The 24,431-nt window shown below is 46.5% G+C and overlaps 2 protein-coding genes across 7 annotated transcripts in view; one reads left to right on the top strand and one right to left on the bottom strand.

Annotated features, from left to right (window-relative positions):
• Positions 1-20,626, top strand: CCNB2 (cyclin B2). Of its 6 annotated transcripts, none has more exons than XR_003703763.2 (10): positions 13-294; positions 3,376-3,412; positions 4,267-4,395; positions 6,466-6,621; positions 7,281-7,439; positions 8,300-8,536; positions 9,326-9,466; positions 9,876-9,986; positions 11,065-11,257; positions 20,612-20,626. XR_003703763.2 is itself a non-coding variant. In XM_028707125.2 (9 exons), the coding sequence occupies exons 1-9, from the start codon at positions 290-292 to the stop codon at positions 11,185-11,187; spliced, it is 1,098 nt and encodes a 365-aa protein (XP_028562958.2). In that variant the 5' UTR covers positions 13-289; the 3' UTR covers positions 11,188-11,817. The 6 variants fall into 6 exon arrangements, 4 of the variants coding, with proteins under 4 accessions (XP_028562959.2, XP_028562960.2, XP_028562958.2 ...); XR_003703762.2 differs by lacking the exon at positions 20,612-20,626 and adding an exon at positions 12,662-13,033; XM_028707125.2 differs by lacking the exon at positions 20,612-20,626 and having other exon boundaries at positions 11,065-11,817.
• MYO1E (myosin IE) overlaps positions 13,038-24,431 on the bottom strand; it is a 109,123-nt gene continuing 97,729 nt past the window's right edge. Inside the window, exons 23-28 of the mRNA XM_028707124.2 lie at positions 22,049-22,195; positions 19,799-19,956; positions 19,588-19,683; positions 16,849-17,050; positions 15,078-15,247; positions 13,038-14,177 (exon numbers count right to left, since the gene is read on the bottom strand). Of these exons, the coding sequence (XP_028562957.2) occupies positions 14,101-14,177; positions 15,078-15,247; positions 16,849-17,050; positions 19,588-19,683; positions 19,799-19,956; positions 22,049-22,195 (850 nt within the window). The 3' untranslated portion in view covers positions 13,038-14,100. The remainder of the gene's footprint in view (positions 14,178-15,077; positions 15,248-16,848; positions 17,051-19,587; positions 19,684-19,798; positions 19,957-22,048; positions 22,196-24,431) is intronic.

Raw genomic sequence — 24,431 nt, 5'->3', positions numbered from 1 at the left:
AAGGGGCGGGCGCAAGAGAGTGGCGGCCAATTGTGCGAGGCGGGCTCGACGCGAAGAGCCAATGGCGACGCCGCTAGGATCCCCTCAGAAGGGCGAGGCGGCGGCGGCGGCCTTGAAAAAGCGCGAGGAGGCGGCTGTGCTGGCCATGGCGGCGCAGCTACGAAGGGGTCTGTTGAGTCGTGGCCTGTGAAACTCCCCGCCACTGGCTTAGTGGCAACGTGTGACGAACCGGCTTTCCTCCTTCTTGGGCTTGTGCTCCACTCGTGCGCGGCTCCAGCTGCACGTGTGCATGAGGTCCGTGACGCGTATCTTGGTCCGAGGGTCGCTTGGGTGCTCCGAGACTGACCCGCCGCGGGGCTTCTTGTCCCCCCCCCCCCACGGCCAGGTTTGGGGTCTATTGGGAAAGCTTCGTTGGGGTTTAAAGGCCGGAGCGAGGGGTGGTTCCGGCGCTTGTGCAGAGTGCCGCCCCTGGCCGCCTCCCCTGCTGGGCCAAAAAGCCGGCCTCGGCCTGACTGCCGTTTTTGTGCCTGCGGAACGCGCTGCCCCTTGAAGAGCGACCGGCGCTGGTCACGTATTGTTGTTGGGTGTAGAGAAATTTCCATTTGACAGACTTTCGCAGAAGGTCGAGTTTCCCTCTAGGACTGGCTCCACTTTCTCTGGGCCCACTAGGGGCATTTTCGTTGTTAACCCCTGGGGCCTTCTGTAATATCTAGCTGCTTATAAATAATTCCAAAGGGGTGAATATGGTGCTCTGCTGCAAAGTCTTTCTCAAAACAGAGGCATTAAAATTAGAGGACCCACCTTAGTCATGCTCATAAATTTAAGTGGGTCTACTCTGAGTAAAGGGGACGCGGGTGGCGCTGTGGGTAAAAGCCTCAGCGCCTAGGGCTTGCCGATCGAAAGGTCGGCAGTTCGAATCCCCGCGGCGGGGTGCGCTCCTGTTGTTCGGTCCCAGCGCCTGCCAACCTAGCAGTTCGAAAGCACCCCCGGGTGCAAGTAGATAAATAGGGACCGCTTACTAGCGGGAAGGTAAACGGCGTTTCCGTGTGCTGCGCTGGCTCGCCAGAGCAGGGATGTCACGCTGGCCACGTGACCCGGAAGTGTCTCCGGACAGCGCTGGCCCCCGGCCTATAGAGTGAGATGAGCGCACAACCCTAGAGTCTGGCAAGACTGGCCCGTACGGGCAGGGGTACCTTTACCTTTTACTCTGAGTAAAACTTGGTTTCCACTGTTCTCTCCTCCACCCCTTCTTCTTCGGTGATCCTTCATAGCCAAGTAAGATTGTCTTCCATGAACACGGTTTTAACAGTGAGACCGTAAGTGACTGTGGAGGCCAATTCTGGATCCACACATCCTTCCACAGCGGGGGACATAGGTTTCCGGGCAGGAGTTGATCACAGTGAGGGTTTGCTTTCCTCTGAGCTTGTTTCTCCCTTTCATCCAGAGTTCTAGTCCATGACACCTTTGATAAAGGCTGTTCTCCAACTGAAGCGCTCACAGGCCAGTGTTTCTCAATCACCTGTGCTTATACTGCATTTTTAAAGATTTGCCTTGAGAGAATCTTTAATAATCTTTTGTTGACTACCAGCATTACACTTTCCATTTCTAAGTTTGGAATAGAGTTGTTGCTTTGGAAGGCAATAATCGGGCATCTGAACAACATGACTAATCCAATGAAGTTGATGTTGAAGAATCATTGCTTCAACACTGATGATCTTTGCTTCTTCCAGTACACTGCCATTAGTTCATCTGTTTTCCCAAGTGAAGTGTTCAGACACCACTTATAAACTCTTTCAAGGAGTTGGAGATGGCATTTTTAAGTGGTCCATGTTTCACAAGTGTACAGTAAAGTTGGTAGTACAATAGCTTTGTAAACAAGCATTTTGCTTTCCCTGCAAATGTCCCGGTTCTCGTACAATCTGCACTTCAATTGGGAGAAAGCTGCACTCACAGAGCTCAGGCAATGCTGGATTTTGGCATCAGTGTCAGCCCTTGTGGAAAGCCCAGGTAGGAAAAGTGATCAACACTTTCCAATGTTACAGCATTGAGTTGGATTTGTGGTGCTGCAGAGGGGTTATTTTGTACTTGTTGGTGCAGCACTTTGGTTTTTTGGATGTTGAGCCATAGGCCAAGCTTTTCGTAAGCTTCTGTGAAGATATTTAGGATGGCTTGGAGGTCATCCTCTGAGTGTGCACACACTACATTGTCATCATCATACTGAAGCTCTAAAATGGAAGTTACAGTAACTTTACTCTTTGCTTTCAGCCTACTCAGATTAAAGAGCTTTCCATCTGTTTGATATATGATTTCTACTCTGGTGGGGAGTTTCCCTTTGACCATGTGTAGGATCATGGCAATGAAAATAATGAATAGAGTTGGGGCAATAACACAACCCTGTTTAATACCTGATCCCACTATTAATGGTTCACTTTGAGAACCATTGTTATCTGAAATTGTTGCTGTCATAGTGTCATGCAGGAGCACAACGATGTTCACAAATTTATCTGGGCGTCCAATTTTCAGAAGGACAGTCCACAGGGCATTACGATTTACAGTGTCAAAGTCCTTAGTAAGGTCAATAAATGCCATAAACAGGGGTTGGTTTTGCTCTCTGCATTTTTCTCGAAGCTGTCAAGCAGTGAAAATCATGTCCACTGTCCCCCTAGAAGGTCTAAAAACATTTTGGGATTTAGGAAGGGTAGCCTTGGATATTGTTAAGAGACGGTTTGCTAAGATCCTTGCAAGAATTTTGCTGGCTGCAGCTAATAAAGAGATACCTCAATAGTTTCTGCAATCTGTTCTGTTGTCTTTTTTTAAAGAGATTGATAATTTTGGCATCCCTAAAGTCTGCTGGGATCTCCTTTCTCTCCCAGATTTTTCCAATGAGCTTGGGAAGTTGTGTAAGTTTGATTCCACCCACTTTGAAGACTTCAGCAGGTATCCCATTAGGTCTTCTGGCTTTGTTGTTTTTCATTTGGTTAATAGCTGTACACAACTCTCCCAGATTTGAAGGTACTGCAAGCTCATCTTTAATTTGTTTTTGTGGGATTTGAGAAAGGATGGGGGAGTTGCGGTTAAGAAGATGCTGGTAACGTTCTTTCCAGTGCAGTGCAATAGCTTCTTTATCTTTTAGAAGTGTGGTACCGTCTGTTGAGCATAGGGGGTATATGCCATGATTTATTGGCCCATAGATGGTCTTTGTGGCTTTAAAGAAATTCTGTGCATCATGAGTGTCGGCTAAGTGCTGGATCTCTTGACCTTTTTTTATCCACCAGGTGTTCTTTAATTCTCTAGTTCTTCTTTGAACCTCAGCCTTAGCGTTGGCATAGGGTTTTTTTCTTAGTGGAACAGTTTCTATCTCTTTTCCAAGTCCAGGTGGGATGGATTGATGCCCCTTGTGGACATAGAGCAGGTAAGAAAAATGCACTAACCCCCTGACAGAACAGCTGTGTGTGTTTGTTGCACACCAGTTATCTTTGTCATGAATTTATTATTAACTGTCTTTGTGTCTCTGTGTCCAGCTGTTATGCTGTTATGGCACCACCAGCCTTTCCTGTGCCAGTTTCGCTGTGATTCCATTAGACAGGGTTGGACTCGGTGACCTTGGGGACGCCTTCAAACTGTACAATTCTCTTATTCCATCCCAGGGGTGGATAAAACATAAGCTTTACCAGCTGGTACAGAATTCATTCCTATTGGCATCAAAACTCTAAGGCTGTACATATATGCTTGGAAGTGTGGGGAAAATGACAATCAAAATCCATGTGTGTGCGTACAGTAACCCCACAATTTACACACATTTAACTTCAGCTTTGTGTGTGTGACACTTAAATGCAGTAATAATATAAACAGGAGGAAAGGGGGTGGGGGTTCTGTGAAAAAATGACTTTGGCAATCCCACCCACCATTGAACCGAATGGGTTTTGACTATATGTGATTTTGGCTTTAGATGTGGCCCCTGGAGCTTAACCAGCATGTAAGCTATTTGCTTATTTGTCATCCTGTCTGATGTCCCACCTTTTCCATGGCTGAACTTGCAAAAATCTTCACAGTATTTTGGTAGTGTTGCTTAAGCAGTAAGACATGCAGTGCCTACAACCACATAATTCAGCTTGCAGAGTCTCGATTGTGGATGACCTTGCAGAATGTTCTGGGCCTTATTTAGAATCTAGTATGCTGGCCCACCTAGTGGCTAAGTCTTAATCAGTGGGTTTTGGGAGCGGGCACTGCCCCTTGAAGAAGTAATGCCTGGTCCTCACTTTCTAGATGCTAAACCACCTGAAGAAAGACATGATAGTAGATCATGGCAAGACCCGCAGCCTGTTGAATGGTCCACGGGGACCTCTGCAAGAAATCAGCAACAGGATGGTGACCCAAAGACCCAAAGGATTCAAGGTAACATTAGCCCTTTAGCTGTGGTGGGTGTTGCCTCTTGCATTTCTGCCTTTGCCTTCCCTCATCAGGAAGCAGAGAATTCCTAAGTAGCAGCTTAGGAAGGCCTTATCAACAGAGAATTCCTAAGTAGCAGATGAAGGCCTTATCAGGTTATCAGTGGTTTTTGGAAGTGAGAACTTTTAATTAACATAAGAAGAAGTTTTATTTATATCCCGCCCTTCCCACCCAGAACTGGGCTCAAGGTGGCTAACATCAAAATATATAATACATTAAGACATAAAATTCAGCAATCAACAGAAATACAGCTTAAAATCAGATTAAAATCAAAATAAGATCAGATGACTGCCCGCAAATTATACCTATAACTATAGGGGTTGGGAACCTTAAGTTCTCACGAGGCTCAGCTATTTGCATGAGCCAGTAGGCTACTTATATGCAGGGTCTTGTAAAAGGAGAGGGGTCAGACCACTGGCAGAGGAAGAGGTCTGCCATCGTAGCTGCCCCCCCCTGCACTGGGTGCCACGCCCCTACAGGTGGGGCGCCCCACCCCCACGATACGTGCCACGCCCCTGGGACATGCGCCAGCCCCGCCCCTGTCTGCTCTCTGCCCCCTGGTACCGGAGCATGAAGCTCCGCCACTGGGTCAGACTGAGCCCCAACCAAAGGCCTGGTGGAACAGTTCCATCTTGCAGGCCCTGCGGAAAGATGTCAAGTCCCGCAGGGGCTTGGGACCAGGGCTGAAAAGGCCTTGGCTCTGGTGGAGGCCAGTCTAATCTCCTTGAGGCCCGGGACCTCCAAGATATTATTGTTTGTGGACTGTAAACAATACCAGGAGAGGCAGTCCCGTAGGTATGAGGGTCCCAGGTTGTATAGGGCTTTAAAGGTTAGAACCAGCACCGTAAACCTGACCCTGTACTCAACTGGGAGCCAGTGCAGGTGATATAGCACTGATTGGATGTGGTCCCATGGCGAAGACCGCATATGCTTTTATTTTGTTTTGTCTAGCGGGGAGTGGCTGGTGCTGCCTGGGGATTTTTAGAAGCCAAAAAAAATTCTCTTCCTGACTCTTTCCACCACAGCACTGGCTACCTCTCTAAATGTTCTCCCCTTTTCTGCTTCCTACCTCCACAAGTTGCAGTGTAGTTTACAGATGTTTAGTAAAGAGGCCTGTTAATTAATTAATTCATTGTCTTCAGTACAACAAATTCAGTGTCTGATACCCAAACATTTCCCCATGTTCTCACGGCCAACTGTGCTCCTACAGTTCATCTAACTTGGCTCTCCCAACCCAATTAATAATTACTATTTTTGACAAGCATGTTTGGACCAAAGTGGAGGAGGACTAGCCGGCTCTGCTGGTGCTGCTGGAATCTGCTTGGTCCTAGTTTAATCCTTCGACCTTTTCAGGTGTCTGGTGCTACAGGCGAATGGATTCAGTTGCTTTCTTCATCCCTAAAGTTTCAAGTACCTTGGCTTCACCAGCATTGCTTTGCAGGACAGGGGATGAAGAGGGCATGAGGGAGGCTTATTCTTCCTAAGTGAGATTCAAGTGATATCACTTCTCTTGGAATGTGGCTGTTTCAAGTGATATGCAAGTTTTTCTATCCTCATTTGGTGAAAGACACATGTGGGTTCAATCTCTTCTTAAGACTTGATGTTGACCTGTGTGCCCTTGAGCAAGTATAACCCATCTTGCCAGATAATTATTTGGAAGAAAGCAAAGGCCAGGTGCTTGGCAAATGTTGAGTGAGTGCAAGCATGCAAGGGACCATGAGCAGGAAGCAATCAGAACGCCCTCTCCCATCCTCTCTTTCTGTAGCTTATTACAAGAGCGTTGGTGGGCCTCCAAAATCTCCCATTTGGTGGTGTGGCTTCACTTCTGCTATCTTTTTTTCTTAGATGTTATTTATTAAACTTGCATCCTTCCTTTCTACCAAATTGTCACCAGGTGGTTAACAATATTAATACAAAAAGGGGCAGGGTGAAATATCAAGAAAATCAAACAAAGTACCTGTTAAAAATAATTTCAACTGGGGTGTGTCGGGGGGGGGGGGTTGCTTCTTAAACTAGGATCCCAATTCATTCTCTATGGAAGTGGAATTGTGCCAAGCCTTTTCTGAAATGCTGCGGGGCAATATAGAAGATATTGATGCTGGAGACAGGGAGGACCCCCAGATGTGCAGTGATTACGTGAAGGATATCTACCAGTACCTGAGGCAACTGGAGGTATTTATGCCTGGCAGCGAAACCTCCTCCTACCCACATGGTGTGTGGTGTTTGGGCTGCTACTGTTGGATGGGGAATCCTGTCAGCTATCATGGCGTTTCTGAGGTACAGAACTCGTGGAAGCTTGTAGAAGCTAACAGAAATGTTCTAGCATTTTCCAGAGTGTCTGGAAGATTTCCAAGGGAACAGACATGCAGCTGGAATGAGCTCGTTGTGTTTCAAGGTCTGCCTATGAATGCAGTCCAACAGGATCTCATGTTACTCTTGCTTTCACTCTCTCTGCTGTTCCTTCACACTCTTTCTGAATTTATTTTTACTTGCTTAGTGTATATAGTACGTTAAAGTTTTTTACTGTTATATTTTGCTGCAACTGGATTGTAAAGAGATTGCCATTCCAGGGATCTGGTATTGAACTGTCAAGCTTATTTTTGCCTTAGTAAATTTTTACTAATGAATCTACTGCATAATGAGTTCTTCCTAGAACCACACACCTACTTGGAGCTGCCATTCTGCTAACAAATGAGCAGGCATGCCCCTGGAGTCCTTGGACCTGAACCCTGACAAATGCATTTTGGGTCTGACTCCCTTCTAGCTGCTCCCCACTTGCCAGCTATCTAAACATGGGACAAGCCTCTGAACTAGTTGACCCTTTCCAACAGGTCCAGCAGCGTGTCTTTCCCTTCTACCTTGATGGCACAGAGATCAATGGGCGGATGCGGGCCATTCTTGTTGACTGGCTGATCCAGCTCCATGCAAGGTTCCAACTTATGCAGGACACTCTCTACATGTGTGTGGCCATCATAGATCGCTTCTTGCAAGTAAGCTTGGCGTTTATAGCACATATGAAGCTTGAACAGTGGAGCTGTGCATGAAACTCCTGTTTTGAGCTCTGAGATGCTGCTTTTGCTGGGTGGGGGCTTGGTGGATGGATGTGGGGTTCCTAGTTGCATAGACTGAGCTGTGGAGTAGCCTTCTGCAGTGTGGTGTTTTCCAGATGTTTTGGACCACAACTGCTATCAGGGCATGGAAGGCATCATCACACTGGGAGTGGGAGATTGATATTGGAACAGTGGACACTGTCAACTAGGGAGGTTTAAGCATGGGCTTAAAAGCAGTGACTGGAATCTTCCCCATGCTTTGAATTAAGGTATACTGGGAATTTGTTGTTTGCACTCACTACATTCCAGTCAGCCAAACTTTGGTTTCCTTATGCTTATATCCCCCCCCCCCACTTCCTACATGAGACCCAAAGTGTCACGCATGTGCATGATGACCCTCTAGGCACTGATCAGACTCAAACCAAATTAGCTTCAACTAGGTGGTTGACATACTCTGGAAGCATCCCCATTTTAAAACGTGAGGTGTTTGCTTCTCCAAAGTGCTCCTAGGAGTTGTATCTCTGGGAAGCTGTAGGTAGCAGAACACAGCCCTCTGAGAGCATGGTGCAGCTGATTTTGCAGAGGGCAGGGGGACCTCCGTCTATCTTGATTCCAAAACACCATCACACTTGAAACCCAAACTATTGAGAACTATAAAGAAGGCTCTATTAAGAAACCTCTTTGTCAGTTCCTGAGAGCTGTTCTTGTGCAAAAGTGAGGAGCAAGGCAGTGTCTCAATATCTCAACATTTGTGTCTCAACATTTGTGTAATACAACCAGTATTGTGTGTGTCAAACTAGGCTCAGCCTGTCTCCCGCAAGGAACTCCAGTTGGTCGGTGTTACTGCAATGCTTCTGGCTGCAAAATATGAAGAGATCTATCCACCAAGTATTTTGGATTTTGTCTACATGACTGACCGAGCATACACACCGACTCAGATCCGGGCAACGGAGCAGAAGATCCTTAAGGAGCTTAACTTTGCCTTAGGAAGACCGCTACCACTCCACTTCCTGAGGCGAATAGCCAAAGTTTCTGATGTAGGTCCATCTGCCAGTACCTTGAGCTTGGGTAGCCTGGTAATAGGATGTTGAGTATGGTTGAGGGGTGGGGGTGCTGACCAGCTTCTTCTGAAAGGAGTGTCCACCTGTGTATTGGAGTGAGTGGGAAGGAGGTCTGGGACCTGGCATCACTTGATTTGGGCACTACATTCAGTATCTGGTAATGAGGGGAGGGGGCATGTGCAAGCCAAATAGTCTCCTGGTGCTGTGTGTAGATTCCAGAGGTGAATGCACTAATTTGTGCAAGCCCTCTGTTCCCATGAAAGCCATTTTTTTGTTTCTGCTCTTTAAGTACATAAATGTGCAAGGGGCTGGAGAGGAACACGGGTTCAAGGCCTCTGGCAAGTAGCTAAATGAGCATAGACAGAGTAGCTATTAAGGGAGAGGCTAGATGAAAGAAAAGGGACCCACAGGATGAATAAGACCTGATTGTACTTGTGCCTATGATGATCCAGGACTGAAGCATGGGCTCTTAGAGAAGGCAAGTGTACCTAGTCATGAAGCAAAGGGGCACAGCAGCTAGGAAGGGTGATAAGAACTCTTCTTTGATTTAAGCCACCACCCCTGCCAACCTGGCATCCTCCAGATATTTTGGACCACAACTGATGGGAATTGTAGTCCAGAACCCTGGAGAGTATTAGGGTTGTGGGGGTTGCTCTAGATCTAGTTACAAGTTCCAGTAAAATCAAAGATACACGAGTTTCTCTGGGTAGACATTAAAACGAGAGGCAGGCTGCATTCATGCAAGTGCTCTTCCTGTTTTGCCAGGCATCTGCTGAATCGTACCTGCTAGCAAAGTACCTGATGGAGCTGACCCTTTTGGACTACAATATGGTGCATTATAATCCTTCAGAGGTTGCAGCTGCAGCAATTTGCCTGTCTCGGAAGGTCTTCTCAGAAGGCCAGTGGGTGAGTCTTGGTTGAGTGAAAGCGGTATGGAAGGGGGCAGAGACCACATCCTCCCCCCAAGTAACTGGACTAGAGGCTCCTGCGGAGAGTCTGTGAAGAGAATACCTGGCATTCCTTGCCTCCAGGCACTGACCCGGACCTTCTTAGCATGAGCAAGGTGCTGGCCACAGGTGCTTTCAGGCCCTACTAGCATCATAACCCAGTCAGAAACCGATTTGCTCTAAGTCCTGCAAACCTACAGACAAGTTACTGACTCACAAATGTTTGAGCAAGTCTGCTTGTGAGGTCCACTGACAGCTCAAAAGGATTTGCTGGGTCCTGCCTAGCTACTACGGGTGGCCCTGGCAGGTGGGGGTTTACAGTGCTCTTGGGACAGGCTTTGACAGCCGCCGCCGCCTCTCCCTTGTAGAACCCCAAGCTGTGCTATTATACTGGATATGAAGAGGAGGGTCTTACCCCTGTTATGGAGCACATGGCCAAGAATGTTGTCAGAGTCAACAGGAATCTAACAAAAAACCTTGTAAGTATCTGCTCCTATTTTAGCAGCCTTGGCTGCTATTAGGCTTAATGTTCCTGTTATAGGCAACTACTGTGGGGCATGGGTGGGTGTGTTCACCCCAGGAAAGAGAACAGGGCAAGAGGGAGGGAGCCTGGAATGGAAACTGCCGCTCTCTTAAAATAAGGCAAGTCCAGATGCTTTGAGATCTGGGTGCTGGCTCTATTTTCCTTTAATATTGGGGGTTAGAACCCCTCTACCACTGCTGCCACCCCACCATCTGTGATCATGGGGGGACAGCTGAAGTCCCAAACTTTTGCTTTATATATTTAGACCAAATTAGCCCGCCTAGTTCATTACTGTCTACACTGACTGGCAGCAGCTCTCTGGAAAAGCTGTTATGGATTGATCCTGGTACTAAACCAGGTGCTCTAGCATTGAATTGTGCTCCTTACCCCAAAGGGGGAGGTGAGGAGATCACTTTGTCCACTTGCTTCTGGTGAGCAGGCTGACTGTTCTGCGTGCTCACAAGAGGAATATAGAAACCAAGGGCAAAAAATCGCACACACCCTACTCCTGGGTATTGGTGTGCTTCCTTTGCTGGAAGGCCCTTTTAGCTTGAAACATCTGACACTCGAGCCTGTATAGTCTGATTGTTACTGTTCTTTCCTTTTCTGATTGCCTCTTTTCGATAACACAAGCAAAGGAGCACTTGCATCAATCTCTTACTGCACCAAGCTGTTGGCCTCCAGATGTTTTAGGCTAAAGCTCCAATGAGCCCAAGCCAACACACCTGGAGCGCACCATGTTTGCAAAGGCTGCCTTTCTGGGTGCTCTGTTTTGGGATGCTGGAATCAGATGAGCACAAACCTTTTCCCTTAGGCCAAAGAAAGTAGAGCAGCAGGGTGCTGGGAGATCTTGGTTTCTTTGCCATCAAAAATAAAAGTAAAAGCAATCGATGTTGAGAGAATTTGACATTCTCCTACAAGTAGTCAAGTGTAAGTGATGACTTTCTCAGGAACAAAACCAAGAGCTTAATTCCTGCAGCAAGGTAAACATATTCTCTGCAACCTAACGTTCTCCCGCCTCACACCTCTGACAGGCTGTCAAGAACAAATATTCTAGCAGTAAATTCCTGAGGATCAGCACTATCCCTCAGCTGAACTCCAGCAGCATTAAGGACTTTGCAGCGCCTTTGCTGGGTGAAGCCAGGCAGCTGATGTGAGCACTGCCCAATCATTACATGGAAGAAAATATGCCGTTTTTGGATGTGGCCTTCTGGAGGTCTTTTTAAGGTGAATGCTATAGAGTTGCTCTTAAACAAATATTCCATATTCTTGTACATAATAAAGATATTGTAAAAAAAAAAAAGTCCTTTTACAAAAACAAAAAGCAGGAGTCATAATGGCATTACCAAGGCAGAGCAACACTTTGCTAGCCTGGCAGTCTTGCAAGTCCATCCATTCTTTCTAGCTGTCCTTCTCACTGTGCTGCTTGGGCTTCCCAGGGTAAGTGAGCCCGAGAGGGCCAGGAGGCAGCTTCCTTTCTTGTTTCTGCTCCACAGCATTTCAGTGCCTTGAAAATGTTGCACATCTCCTTATGCACAGGAGCCAGAAGTGGTCCCCTCACTGCAGTGTGTTTTCTTGGCCAACAATGATTTGCTGTTCTTGGCCAGACACTGATTAAGACTTGAAGCAACCTTCTGCTGCCCCCACCCCCAAATGAAAATGATGCACTGAGCCAGAAACAGGCTAAGAGAAAATGTTTTTGGTCATTTTCAGCATTTTTTGTAACCAAATTTAAACATCTGGAATAAATGACAAGTGACGCAATTCTGCTTTTCATTCCACCTTCACGCCTTGTTACAATTTGCCTTCTATACAGTTTAGGAGATGTGAAACTGACGGTGTTAAAATACCTGTAAGTTACTGCTGGTTTTGTGTTTGTGCATCAGTAAGAATTCCACAGTACCTTACTAAAGGATAGTATTTGAAATATTTTGCTTCTTGAAAATGAGAAGCTCTGGGCAAAGCCTTAGCTTTGCTCTACCATTTACAAATAAGTTTAAGCAGCCTTTACTGCTGAGGCTGGTTAAGCCATCATTTTCAATCTTGTCAAACCCATGGCCTGAAATCCTGGTTTTTTTTTGGGGGGGGGAAGGATTGTTCCATGTGTGTGCAGGTTTAGGTAAAATGGGACAATTAGAGATTAACAAAGCCTCACGAACAAGGTGCCCAATCACTCCTAGTCCTCCTGCCCCTGGTGTCTGAATACAGCCTGAGCCTTGATTGTAGGGTGCTGTGGGAAGGGGATAGACATGCGGGGAGGGGGGGGGTTGCTGTTCTTTCTCTGTAAGCTTGTTGGTACCATCCTTAGTATTTCTGACTGTAGCATTTAAATCTTGTATTGTGGCAGAGCGTGTTGAACTTCTGGTGGTACCTTTAAAAGTTTAGCGTTTCTGGAAGCTACCTTTAAAAGTTTAGCGTTTCCGGAAGCCACTTGAAAACACTTCTGTCTTCCTGCTCCAGTGCTTTGCTGCAGCTAGATTTGAGATTACGTGCTTCTGAGCTCCATTCTTCTACTACATTTGACAGAGCAGAGGTCCTATGACACAGAACTTCCTGACGTTGCTTAGATTTGTTCTGGAGCAGAAGCAGCTAAATATGCATGAAAGCAGCATGAATGTTTTTATTCTCAAGGCATCTGTCATGGTGGAAGGACCTAATGCTGTAGAAAGAGAAGGGTGGCTGGAGCTGGCCCCATCTGCAGACCCCTCAGGACAAGGCAAGGTTGGTGCAGAGTCTGGCAGGCTCTTGGCCACGGAGGATGGGCCAGCAGCCATAAGATGCAGAGCAAGCGGAACCCGCCACATCCTACCGACCACCTTGATGAGACCTCCAGGGGTTGAATGTGTCTTGGTCCCCCTGTGTACAAAGCAGATACTCTGCCACTAGGGCTGCGGTCCCTTTCTCGGAACACCTTTTATGCTTCAGCTGCAATGTGTACTGTTAAACAGTACTTTCCACTAACAAGAGCATAATTCCCACTTGCGATAAAAGCCCCCCACACTGCTGCAGTAGTTCCTATGTTTTTATTGATGATGGTTGAGAAGAGAATGGATAAATTAACATGCATTGGGTAAGCAACAGCTTTTGTGGCTGATGGGAAAGGCAGCTGGGCTTAATCAAGGTTTTGTAACACTGACTTTATCCTTAAAGAATAGTGCATAGGTAGAAGTACCTGGCCCCAAAATGCTAACTGAGCTACCTTTATCATTATGTACAGTGGGTTACTGCTGTGTACATTCATACAGGTTTGCCTGTTATTTGATTTTTTAAAATGTATATTTCGTAAGTTCTATTCATTAAATGCACAAAGCTTCCTTGGGAAGGTTCCCCCCCCCCAAACCCAAACAGATGCATCAATAATAAAAACCAACATGGGCCAGCCACATTAACAAGTCAACATAAACGCAAACCATTTACAGCATACAAGGCTGCCTTTCCTTGGTCGCAGTGCCCTTGCAGAATCATTGTAGCTCCCAAGTAAACCTGGTCAAGCTTGCTGCGGGGCCTTTTAAAATACATGCTTGGGGGAAGAGAATGACAAGAGTCCAAGAAGAAATAGAATCCTACTATTCTAAGGCAGGTAGCAGCATAACTTATTACTGTGATCCTCCGCAATGTCATCAACAGAGGAAATGTGCATAATAATGCCATTATTTTGTTACATAATTTAGAAGAAAGTCACCAGAGCAACTAAAGGCACTTGTAAAAAGTGTGTATGTAACTCTTCCAAAGTCCTCACAGAGCACCTTGCTATTTTCAGGCATTTTTTAAAAAAAGAATGGAATTTAAACACACTCTTCTTCCTTCATGAGAAAAAAGCATTCAATAAAATAAATAATTCCTTGGTTTGGTATCGTGGGCAGCTGACACATCGGCTTTGGCTTTTTGGAGAGTAAACATGGGGACTTCCCCCTCTTCCATCTTTTGCCTTTCATTTCACTGATGGAGTGACTGCTGTCTGTTATCAATGCCGCACAGAACTGTAGCTTTACAAGGAGACCACAGCAGCTGGAAAAGCACAACCGGCAGCATCTTTACGGTCGCAAGGGCCTCTTGAGGGGGCTGCAGGATTATACTTTGGTCACATAATTGTTTGGGAAGAGTCCTTTTTTCCCTCTTAACCTGCCTGTCCACCAGCCTGAGGGATCTGGAAAAGAAAGGGAGTGAGTTTAGAAGCAAATCTGTGGGTTGTCCCAACGTACGCTTCTCCAAACTTGCCGCTGTGGAAACGTCTACCTCAGGAGTGACTTGGTTTAAAAGAAAACTAGGGGTGGGGCAAAATGCTGCCATTTACCTTTGTGAGAATGAACTTATCAGATAAATAAAACTGGGAGATGGTAAAAGAGAGTGGCCATATTTGCACATACTGCTAAGCCAGGTGTGTGGAACTTTTGGCCCTCCAGGTGTTGCTAAACTATAACTCCCACCAGCTGCAGCAAGTATGGCCAATGGTTATGGATAATGGGAGTTGTAGTTCAGCAACATCTGGAGGGCCAAAGGTTCCCCACCCTTGCACTGTGCATGTGAATGAGTCTTCCTGGTCACTTTCCTTCTCCCACAGAGCCAAGGAAGAGTTTGAAAGCTTTAGATTTTAGTTAAACCATTTCCCATGTAGTCCAAATAGTATTGTAGTTTAATATTAACTGGCTGGATACTAGGTCTGCTTCAAACCATGGTTTATAAAGTTGGCTATAAAACAACCTCATAACTAGCCATGGTTAAGGTTAAATCACATTTCCCTGTTTGGATGGTTAACCAAACTGCTTAACTAGAAGCAGAGGCAGAAAGCTTCCAGATGCTTCTTTGGAGCGGAGGTGGGGGGGGAGGGTCCTTTTAGAACAGGCATCGGCCCTCCAGATGTTTTGGGACTACAACTCCCATCATCCCTAGCTAACAGGACCAGTGGTCAGGGATGGTGGGAGTTGTAGTCCCAAAACATCTGGAGGGCCGAGTTTGCCTATGCCTGTTCTAGAAGATGGAAAGGTGGAACATATTTTCAATATTCTCACCAGTGGTAATAGAAAATGTAAAAACAAAGAGGCCTTACCTTCTTTGATGATATCAATAACATCATTGGCATTAAAGCTGAGTTCATCTGTGTCCTGAGCATCGTAGGCATACAGCGCCCTGCACTGGGGTACCTGAGGCTTTGGTTTCGGCTGTGGCTTGGGTCTGCCCCCTGCAGGTGGCGGCCGGTTTGTAGTCTGCCTGCGAACGCTGCAGAGAGACGCAGGAAAGTCATTAGGTTTGGCAGCCACAATTCATTGCCACACCTGGGCACACAGAACAAGAAGCACCCAAGGGGTGAGGAAGAAGATTCTGGACCAGCTATAGACAAACTCGGCCCTCCAGATGTTTTGGGACTACAATTCCCATCATCCCTAGCTAACAGGACCGGTGGTCAGGGATGGAGGGCTGAGTTTGCCTATGCCTGTTCTGGTCTAAGAACTTTTGGTCTCATCTAATAGGGCTCTTTGAACTCCACACCTTCTTATAAAAATATACAACCTACTAATTTCTTAAATGTGAACCCATGAATTAATGGTGGAATGAGTGGATTGCCATCAGAAAGCATGCAGTCATTCTGAAAAAACAGCAGGTGGCACTGCTGGCCACTGTACACAGTTAACCCCTCCACAGCACAAACAGCATTTCCTGCTGCCCTCCCAACAGATGGTTTCAAAACGGTACTTGTGCCTTCCACATCTGTAAATCAGATAAGAGACACATTGATCATCTGAGCCAGGAAGAATGGCTGCAGGGACCTGCGCCACCTCAAATCACATTCATCTCCAACCTACTGAGTTCTGTACACTGAAATTATTTCCCTGCAAATGATTTTTTTTAAAATTCAAGAAAAATACACATGTACGAGAGAATGAGTCGTAGCTCCCTGACATAGCACATGCTTTGCAGGAAAAAGAACCCATGTTCACTTTGGGGGGAAAAGGATGGCAGGGAACATTACTAGGAAACCTGGGCATGTTAATATTTAGGAGTGAATCATAGCTCAGTGATAGGGAGCATGCTATTCATGCAGAAGGTCCCTAGTTGAATCTCCCACATTCCCCTCTCTGAAACCATCAAGAATCATTGCCAAGTAATAATTCTCAATGTAGGTGCACCAGTGGTCTGACTCGTTATAAAGGCAGCTTTCCAGGTTCCATTCTGCAGCGAAATGAGATGAAGTTACCTACTCTAAGCCAGATTTCTCATACATCTTGAAAACTCTATATAATATAAAGAGAGATTCTAGCCCTGTGGATGTGTTATCTGTGTGTAAGGCACAGCCACCTACAGACCCAGGGCGGGGGCCTGCATTTTAGCTTTGCTCTGGCATAGACCTTTTAAAGGAACACACGGTTTTCTAGTCATGGAGCCCCTACATGTGAAGAGGCACTTGTGTGCTGGCCTTCCTACATAGGCAACTAGATTCAACACAGAGTTGTTGTTGTTGCTGTTATTGTTGGTTGTTTTTGTTAAAAAAAACCCTCAAGGACATCATACATAGGAGTAATGCATGGATCAGGTTTCTGTTGCTGCCCAAACAGGTACAGAGAGCTGGGGAGCAGGCCTGACACATGTTTCTCTGGATCATGACCGGCCTCTATCAAGGGCCCACCTGTCAAAAGGTGCCTCTATGAAGCACTCTACAGAACACAGAATTGGCAGGACACCAGATTCTCCACTACAGTTCACAGAAACTGCCAGGCACAGAAGACCTACTTCATGAACCCAAGAACAACCCTTCAGCCAATCAGCTGCCTGACTTCAGACAAGCAAGCTAGCCACTTAAATGTATTGGACGGTGCACTTACCCGGCTGCCCCTTGGTCTGGGACCTTGAGGAAGTCCAAGCTGTCTGGCTGCTGGGAAATTCGATCTGATCCACCCAAGACCTGAGGCAATGGGGGCTGCGCCATACTGGTGTACAGGCTTCTCTGGCTGGCTCGCTGGCTCGCGAGGCCTTGAGGGTGGGGTGTGTGTTGTGGGATTTTTATCACCCCATTCTGATGAAGACCTAAAAATAGTTCAAGACGTGAGCCTGGGGGAGCCCACACCCTCCATTCACAGGGAACCCCCTCAGAATACCTTTCTAAGTCTGGATAACTTATGTCCCAGTTACGACAAGGAGTCTTGTGGCACCATAAACACTAACACATTTATTATGGCATGTCTACTGATGTCTCTTTGTTAGTCTTTAAGGTGCCACAGGACTCTTTGTTGCTTTTGCTTCAAGAGACTAGCACAAGGGCTACCCATTTGAAAATTCTCCCAGTTAAATTCTGCCCAGTCTTCATAAAGCCACCAAAAGCAGGCCTTGCCCCTTTAGGCCGGCATAGAACCCTCTCACCCAACACCTTGCTTCCTGCGGTGGACAACCAGATGTTTTTGGGAAGCCAACTCCTGCTGCTGCTCCTCCCACTAACTGGTATTAAATGCCACGCTGCCGCTGCCTCTGAACATGGAAGCTTAACCAATATGGCCAATAACTGCTGACAGACCTCTTCCTCCATTACAATGCCTAATCCTCTTTTAACGCCATGTAAGCCAGTGACCATCTCACAACATTTTGCAGCCGCAGCAGGCAGCTCCTTTCGTTAACTATGTACGGTGCAAGCCTTTTGCATCTACTGCCAACTTCAGCAGATGGCCTTGAGTTCTAGCAATGTAAGAGAAAGAGAGAGAAAAATTCTCTGCAAGCACTGTTGTATAATCCTCTATCATGTTCTCCTCCCCCAGCTGTCTTTCAAAGCAACAGCAGCTCAATCCCTAAATGTTTTAGCCCTTCTTCCTATGTAAGAAGAAAGTGGCTCCATAGCAGAGCACAGCCTTGGCATGCATAAGCACCCAGGTTTAATCCCTGACGCGGCACGAGGGGGAAAGGACTCTGGCCTGAAACCCTGGGAGCAGACACTGCCAGTGAAGCGTCAACAAGAATGAGAAAGATAGATCAAGGATTCGACTCTTGATAAGGCAACTCACTGTATTCCAATCTCTTGGTAATTCTGGTTGCATTTTTAAAATCGCTTTTCCAGCTCTACCTTCCTTTAGCTTTGAAATTTTGCCTCTCTCAGCTTTCATGGCCAGTGTATAACACCCTCACCAAACATTCATAGGCGACAGCAGTTGCTTTGAAAAAGAAACACCAGTGTGGCAAACTTTGGGACTTCATTTGTTAAAAATATATATACCCTGCCTTTCCTTTAGAAATAAGAACAGAAATGGCTTGAGGAAGCTGATCATAAAAGAAGAAGTCAATACTACACCTGGTTCTCATTGCTACATCTGAAAAACATACTGAAGAGGTATCAAACAGGGAAGATGAAAAAAGGCTGCAAATTAGTGGGGGGGGGGGGTTTAAACATGAAAAAAAGCTGAGTAATTGGGAGACATACAAAAATGTAAAAAAATTACGTGTGGCATGGAAAAAGTGGCTGGTCTCCCTCTTTCCTAACACTAGAATCCAACAGGGTTATCCAATCAAGCTGAATGCTGGGAGATTCAGGACATACGAAAGAAAGTCCTTATTCCTATGGCACATAGTGAAACCATGGATACAGCGCATTGTTAAATGATGGAATTTGCTACTACAAGATGCAGTCGATTAGGCAAATGCATGGAAGGCAAGGCTATCAATGGCTGCGAGCCACAGTGGCTATATTCTGCCTCTACTGTCATGAGGCAATATGCCTCTGAATACGAGTTGCTTGGAACCACAAATAGGGAGGCTGCTCATCCACTAGGCTCTTGCTTGTGGGCATCCCATAATGGGCATCTGGTTGGCCACTGTGAACACAGGATGCTGGACTACATTGGCTTCATCCAGCAGGGGTCTTATGCCCTTATTTTATTTTTACTTTATTTTACAAAATCTATATACCACTGAATTGTAGTAAAACCTCTAAGCAGCATACAACCAATATTAAAATTATCATTAAGAACAGTTAAAGATAATTACTTTAATTCTTTCTAAAGCAATCAAAAATGATTAAAATGCCTTAATATCTACATGTCTGGATAGACTTGCTTAAACAAAGGTGTTTCACGCAGGCACCGAAAAGAGTGCGGCAAAGATGACTGCGTGATGCTTATAGGCAGGGAGCTCCAAAGTGTAGGAGCTGCCACATTAAAAGGTTCATTTCTCACAACTGTGGAAGAAGTATTAATTGGCATGAAGCAGTTGAGGGGGCATATGGGGGGGGGGGGTAAGGCGACCACTCAAGCAAATTAGTCCCACCTTGAACTTGGCCTGATGTGTTTTACACACACACACACACACCCCACATTAAGAAAAACAATACAGAAGTGTGACTGCTAAACCTCATTTCCAAAGGAGTCAATTTGCCACGTAAATTTGATGGGCCCAAACAGCTGCCAGAAAAAGGCAAGCTCTTCCTAAAATGGGAAGCTCTCCAGAAGAGGGCAAAAGACAACCATCAAAGGTGCCCTCCCCACCTCCACCCCAGTCAAGGAGTTTGAAAGTCTTCCATGATTAGCCATGTCTGTTCCCTTAACCAGAGTATCATTTGCCAACATCTGCTTCAAAATACAAACCAGGGGGAGGCGGTGCGGCCCTCATGGGGTAGTGCTGGCCCTGTGTGGTCCTGTTGGAACAGCTCCTGCCTTGGGTTACATTCCTTCTGGTGGGGCCTGCAAGGCAAGTTGCAACACCTGTTCAGGCAGCTGCGCGGCAGGGGCCAGGTGGTCATGGTTGCTGGCCCTCCTCCCCCTCCCTCCTTGTGACCTCAGGGGACTTCATACGTACGGGAGTTCTTTGGGAGTCCAGGCCCGATGCTGACCTGCAGCACTTTATTACTTGGCTTGAGAATGGCCACGTCTCCCTGGCCTTGGCTGAACTGCACCTGGCGGGACCCACCAGCCTTCCAGGGCCCCCAGTTCTCCTTTTTTAGCTTCACTTCAAGCCTGAAACAAAGTGGGCAGGAAAACTCAGTTAGGTGCATGAGAAGGATACCACCACAGCTTCAGTTGTAGTTCGAAATATTTGGAGGGCATCAGGCTGAGGAAAGCAGCTCTAGGATCTGACACCACCGTTGTATAATTTGGGGGCACGGAAAACGAATTCCCACTCGACCCCAAAAGGTGGGGTCTGTTTCCCAAAGTTTGGTCTCATCTCTGAAGAGCAGAGTTGTTGACATTCTGAAAAATCTCTGCTGCTGTGGGATGTGAAATTTAAAGTCAGGCTCCACTGAAATGAATGCCCACCGCACAAGAATATCCCTCTCCCATCAGGGCTGCTGTCATGTGGTTGCTGGGTGTTTCGGACAGCAGACTTGCCCACCCTTCATTATGCGTTTAATGACATGCACAAAAAGCAAACAAGCTGATACACAGAGAGCGAGCCCTGAGCTACAAAAAAGCTATTCCTAGCCCCCTGCCTCAGGCAGGAAATGACACCAGCAAAATGCACTCACTTTTTTCTTACTTTTTTTTGGAGACTCCTACACAAGCTGGGAAATGACTTGCCTAAAAAAACAAACATTCTGGGATGGTGGGCTTTGCGTCAGAATTTATTTTTCCTTCTTACGGAGCATTTATTTCCCCCTCTTCCTTCTTACAGAGCAGAGCGAGTTCCCTCCCTCCTCATCACCACAAAGGAAAGAAATGGAGTCGCCATTCTCTTGCAAGCCCAGCTGTGGAAAAAGCTATCCCTTCTCATGATTCTGGAAAAGGCCTGGGGTTGGACTTGGATGAAACCATGGGACTGCAACCAGAAGGACCTGGCTGTGGTCTCTCCTTCCCACAGAACTGAGGAGTCCAGTAGCCTGGGGGGAAGGGGCCTACCTTGGAAAAATGAGCCCTGGAAAGAAATGCCCACCCCAAGGGCACTGCCCAGGTGAGAAACGGTTAGCCCTCCTTCTCCCAGGCCCAAGCAGGGCCTAAACCTCATTCAGAAACCAGAAATCTCAGCTGAAAGCCATACTCTGGTGCTTCCTACCAAATGGAAGTGAGCTCACTACACCCCGCCTCCCTCAACAGATTGCTCAGCCTGGTGAAAGGGCTGGGCTGTATGACTGGGCCCAAAGGCCAGCTGGGGAGGTCATTCCAGGCATGCCATAAGGAAACTGCTGACACCCTCCTCACACTGATGTTCATCTTTACTGCAGGGTTGGTCTCTTCACAAGGAACAAAGTACTGGGCCCAAACATTGATCTGAACCCTGATGTGTGCCTCCTCTGCAAGAGGCCTGGTGGCAACACGAGGATGGGCCTTTTCTGTGGTGGCTCCCTGCTTGTGCCATGCTCTCTCCAGGTAGGCTTGCCTGGTGCCTTCGTTACATATCTTTAGGCACCAGGTGAAAACATTCCTCTTCTCCCAGACTTTTGGCTAATTAAACAATCTATGGGCTTTTAAACTGGGAGGGGGAGTGCTTTTGTTTGTTACTACAGTATGTATAAGGGATGTGGGTGGCACTGTGGTCTAAACCACAGAGCCTAGGACTTGCCGATCAGAAGGTCAGCAGTTCGAATCCCCGCGACGGGGTGAGCTCCTGTTGCTCGGTCCCTGCTCCTGCCAACCTAGCAGTTTGAAAGCACATCAAAGTGCAAGTAGATAAATAGGTACCGTTCCAGTAGGAAGGTAAACTGCGTTTCCGTGTGCTGCTCTGGTTTCACCAGAAGCGGCTTAGTCATGCTGGCCACATGACCGGGGAAAACTGTCAGCGGACAAATGTCAGCTCCCTTGGTCAGTAAAGCGAGATGAGCGCTGCAACCCCAGAGTCATTCGCAACTGGACTTAACTGTCAGGGGTCCTTTACCTTTTTACAGTATGTACATTTGTATTTTTATATTGTAAACCACCCTGTGATCCTCAGATGAAGGGTGGTATATAAATTTAATAAATAAGTAATAACAATCATGTGCTCTGTGATTATCACGAGTTGTCTCAGGGCCATACTTCCAACTGCCTTTCCTGATGCCCCTAAAGGGACAGCTGTGGCTACTCGTGTGATTCAGCCTGACAGGAGCAAAGTGCTGCTGTTAAGCCTGTCACTCACGTATTGCTAAACTTGAGAGGTAGCCTCCTTTGTGTCTTCTCCTCGTAGCGCTTCGACAAAAGGCTGAGAAACTCCGTCTTGAAGACTGACTCAAGGAGACTGTCATATTCTTGCTCATGAATGACGAAGAGGTCATCCTGCATCATGCTGCAGAAATAAAAGCCAGGGTCACAAGAAATTCAAAACTGGCCTCTCCTCTAACCCCCTTTCGGACAGAAATGAGCTGACAGTGTCCTCTGCTGGAGAAGTAGAAGCAGCTCCCTCTCCTAGAGGAAAAGAGCTTGCCTGCTCTGTATCTGGGTTGAATGGGAGAAGCATACAAGCTGTTCTGAAGGTGAGTGGCTGAATTACATTCCGCCTGCTGTTCAGCTCATTCCATCAGACACAGGGGCCTGATCAATCTAAATGGGAATCAGCAGTCAGCCAGAAGGATATCAATATATTTGTATTTCAAGAACAGGAAGTAGTGGTTTCCGGCCACGCCTACGAGTCAGTGGTGGTTGTTCTTCATAGCCCTCTGGGGGTTGCAAAGAAATTCAGGCACGGGACAGAGGAGATGAGGCCGAAATCCTCTTGATGTTCCTCAGTGGGGCCTGGGGAGTTCACTGCATCCTGCAATGTCGCGCCATCCCGTGTCTGCCAACTTGAAAGGCAGAAGGGGAGCGATCTGGGAGTGTGCCCCTGCCATGGATGAGCCTCCGTTACTGGCATGATTTATGGAAGGTTTCTCCTCAATCTGGGTAATTGGCATTAATCAAGAGAGGCTCCTGAAGCATCATATGTTAATGGGCTGCAATCAATCAGCTGCCAAAAAACCGGGACTGGTTTTCTGAAGGTATTTGAATGATTTTCTGAAGTTTGAGAATCTTTACAAAGCCTGAAAGGAAAGGGGGAGGACAAGGAGCTTTGTGCTTTCTTACGGTTTTGTAATGGTCTTTCTTTCTCTTCTCCTCCCCTACAATAAAGAGACATATGTACAGTCGTACCTTGGTTTTTCAACAGCTTAGTTCTCGAATGTTTTGGCTCCCGAACGCCACAAACCCAGAAGTGACTGTTCCAGTTTGTGAACTATTTTTGGAAGCCGAAAGTCCAATGAGGTTTCTGCGTCTTCTGATTGGCTGCAGGAGCCACGCTTTGGTTTCCGAATGATTTGGAAGTCATACGAACTTCCAGAACGGATTCTGTCCGACTTACAAGGTACGACTGTAGTTGCTACTCTGTTTGATACTCCGAAAGGGGGGGGGGGGCTTTTGATTTATGCTCTAACAAGGTTTTGCTATGTGGCCCCTTGACCGAGGCTGAATGGATTTTATTTATGAATACCACTGGATGGGGGTGTTGTTGGAGGAATGGCCCACAGCTGGAGAGTTGTTGAAGTGAGGATGAATCTTAGAAAAGATTTTGCTGTGTATCCTGTGCTGAGAAAGAACTCCAGAGGGGAACTTAATGGTGGATATCTGGAAAGTTCACTCTGTGAGATTTTTTATGGCTGTGGTTCACAAGTCAGCTTGATAACAGTGAGATGGAAACATTGCAAAGAACTGAACAACAAGAAAAAGAACTGAACTCTTCCAGCACTCCAGGTCTGGAACAAAAATGTACATAAAGAGCTACACACGTGAAATGGATTATATATTTACAAGATGAAACTGAGGTGCTGTTTTGTAAGGTGAAAAAGCGGACAGCTGGAAGAATGGTTTAATGGCAAGTGAAGGATGTCAACTGGATTTAAATAAGAAATGAAGCAGCTATGGGGGAAATCTTGGACATATGATTGCAACAAGAACGGGAAACCTGATTTTAAGAAACTGTATTAAATTAAATTAATTTGGTTTGATTTGTAATAATTTGGGAATTTTTTTTTTTAAAGGAAGCAGTACTGTGATAGTTACAGGATCAGTGTTAGAACAGTGGAATTTTTGAAATGGGGAGCAGCATGTTTGCTGCCTCTGCCAACTTCCATCAGCCCCAGCCAGTCAGGGGAGGGGAGACTGTGGGAGCCCCTCCAAATGCTGTTGGGCTCCCAACCCCCAGCAGTCAACATGGCCAGTGGTCAGAGAGGATGGGAGCTGTAATCTGGCAAGATCTGGAGACACTGAAGTTCCCCAACTGTGACTGAGTGGTTTGTTTCTTGACTAGATTCAAGGATGTTGGATGAGGGAGACTTCAGTCTGATCCTGCAAAGCACTTCTCAAATTGTTGAGCAAGAGCCGGGACTCAGGATCACTTAATGCAGATTAGTTATTAGATGATGGTCAAAAGAGATCTCTCTCTCTCTATTCAGCATCCTGTTTCCCACAATAGACAACCAGGGAAGCCCACAAAGGGAAGCCCACAAGCTGGGCAGGAAGGTAAACTGCCATCTCCAGAATTTAGAATTCAG

This window comes from Podarcis muralis, chromosome 14 (genome assembly GCF_964188315.1).
Source record: "Podarcis muralis chromosome 14, rPodMur119.hap1.1, whole genome shotgun sequence".
Lineage (NCBI taxonomy): Eukaryota > Metazoa > Chordata > Lepidosauria > Squamata > Lacertidae > Podarcis > Podarcis muralis.
Note: the sequence above shows the minus strand (reverse complement) of the source record. Positions and strands in the feature narration are given on the sequence as shown.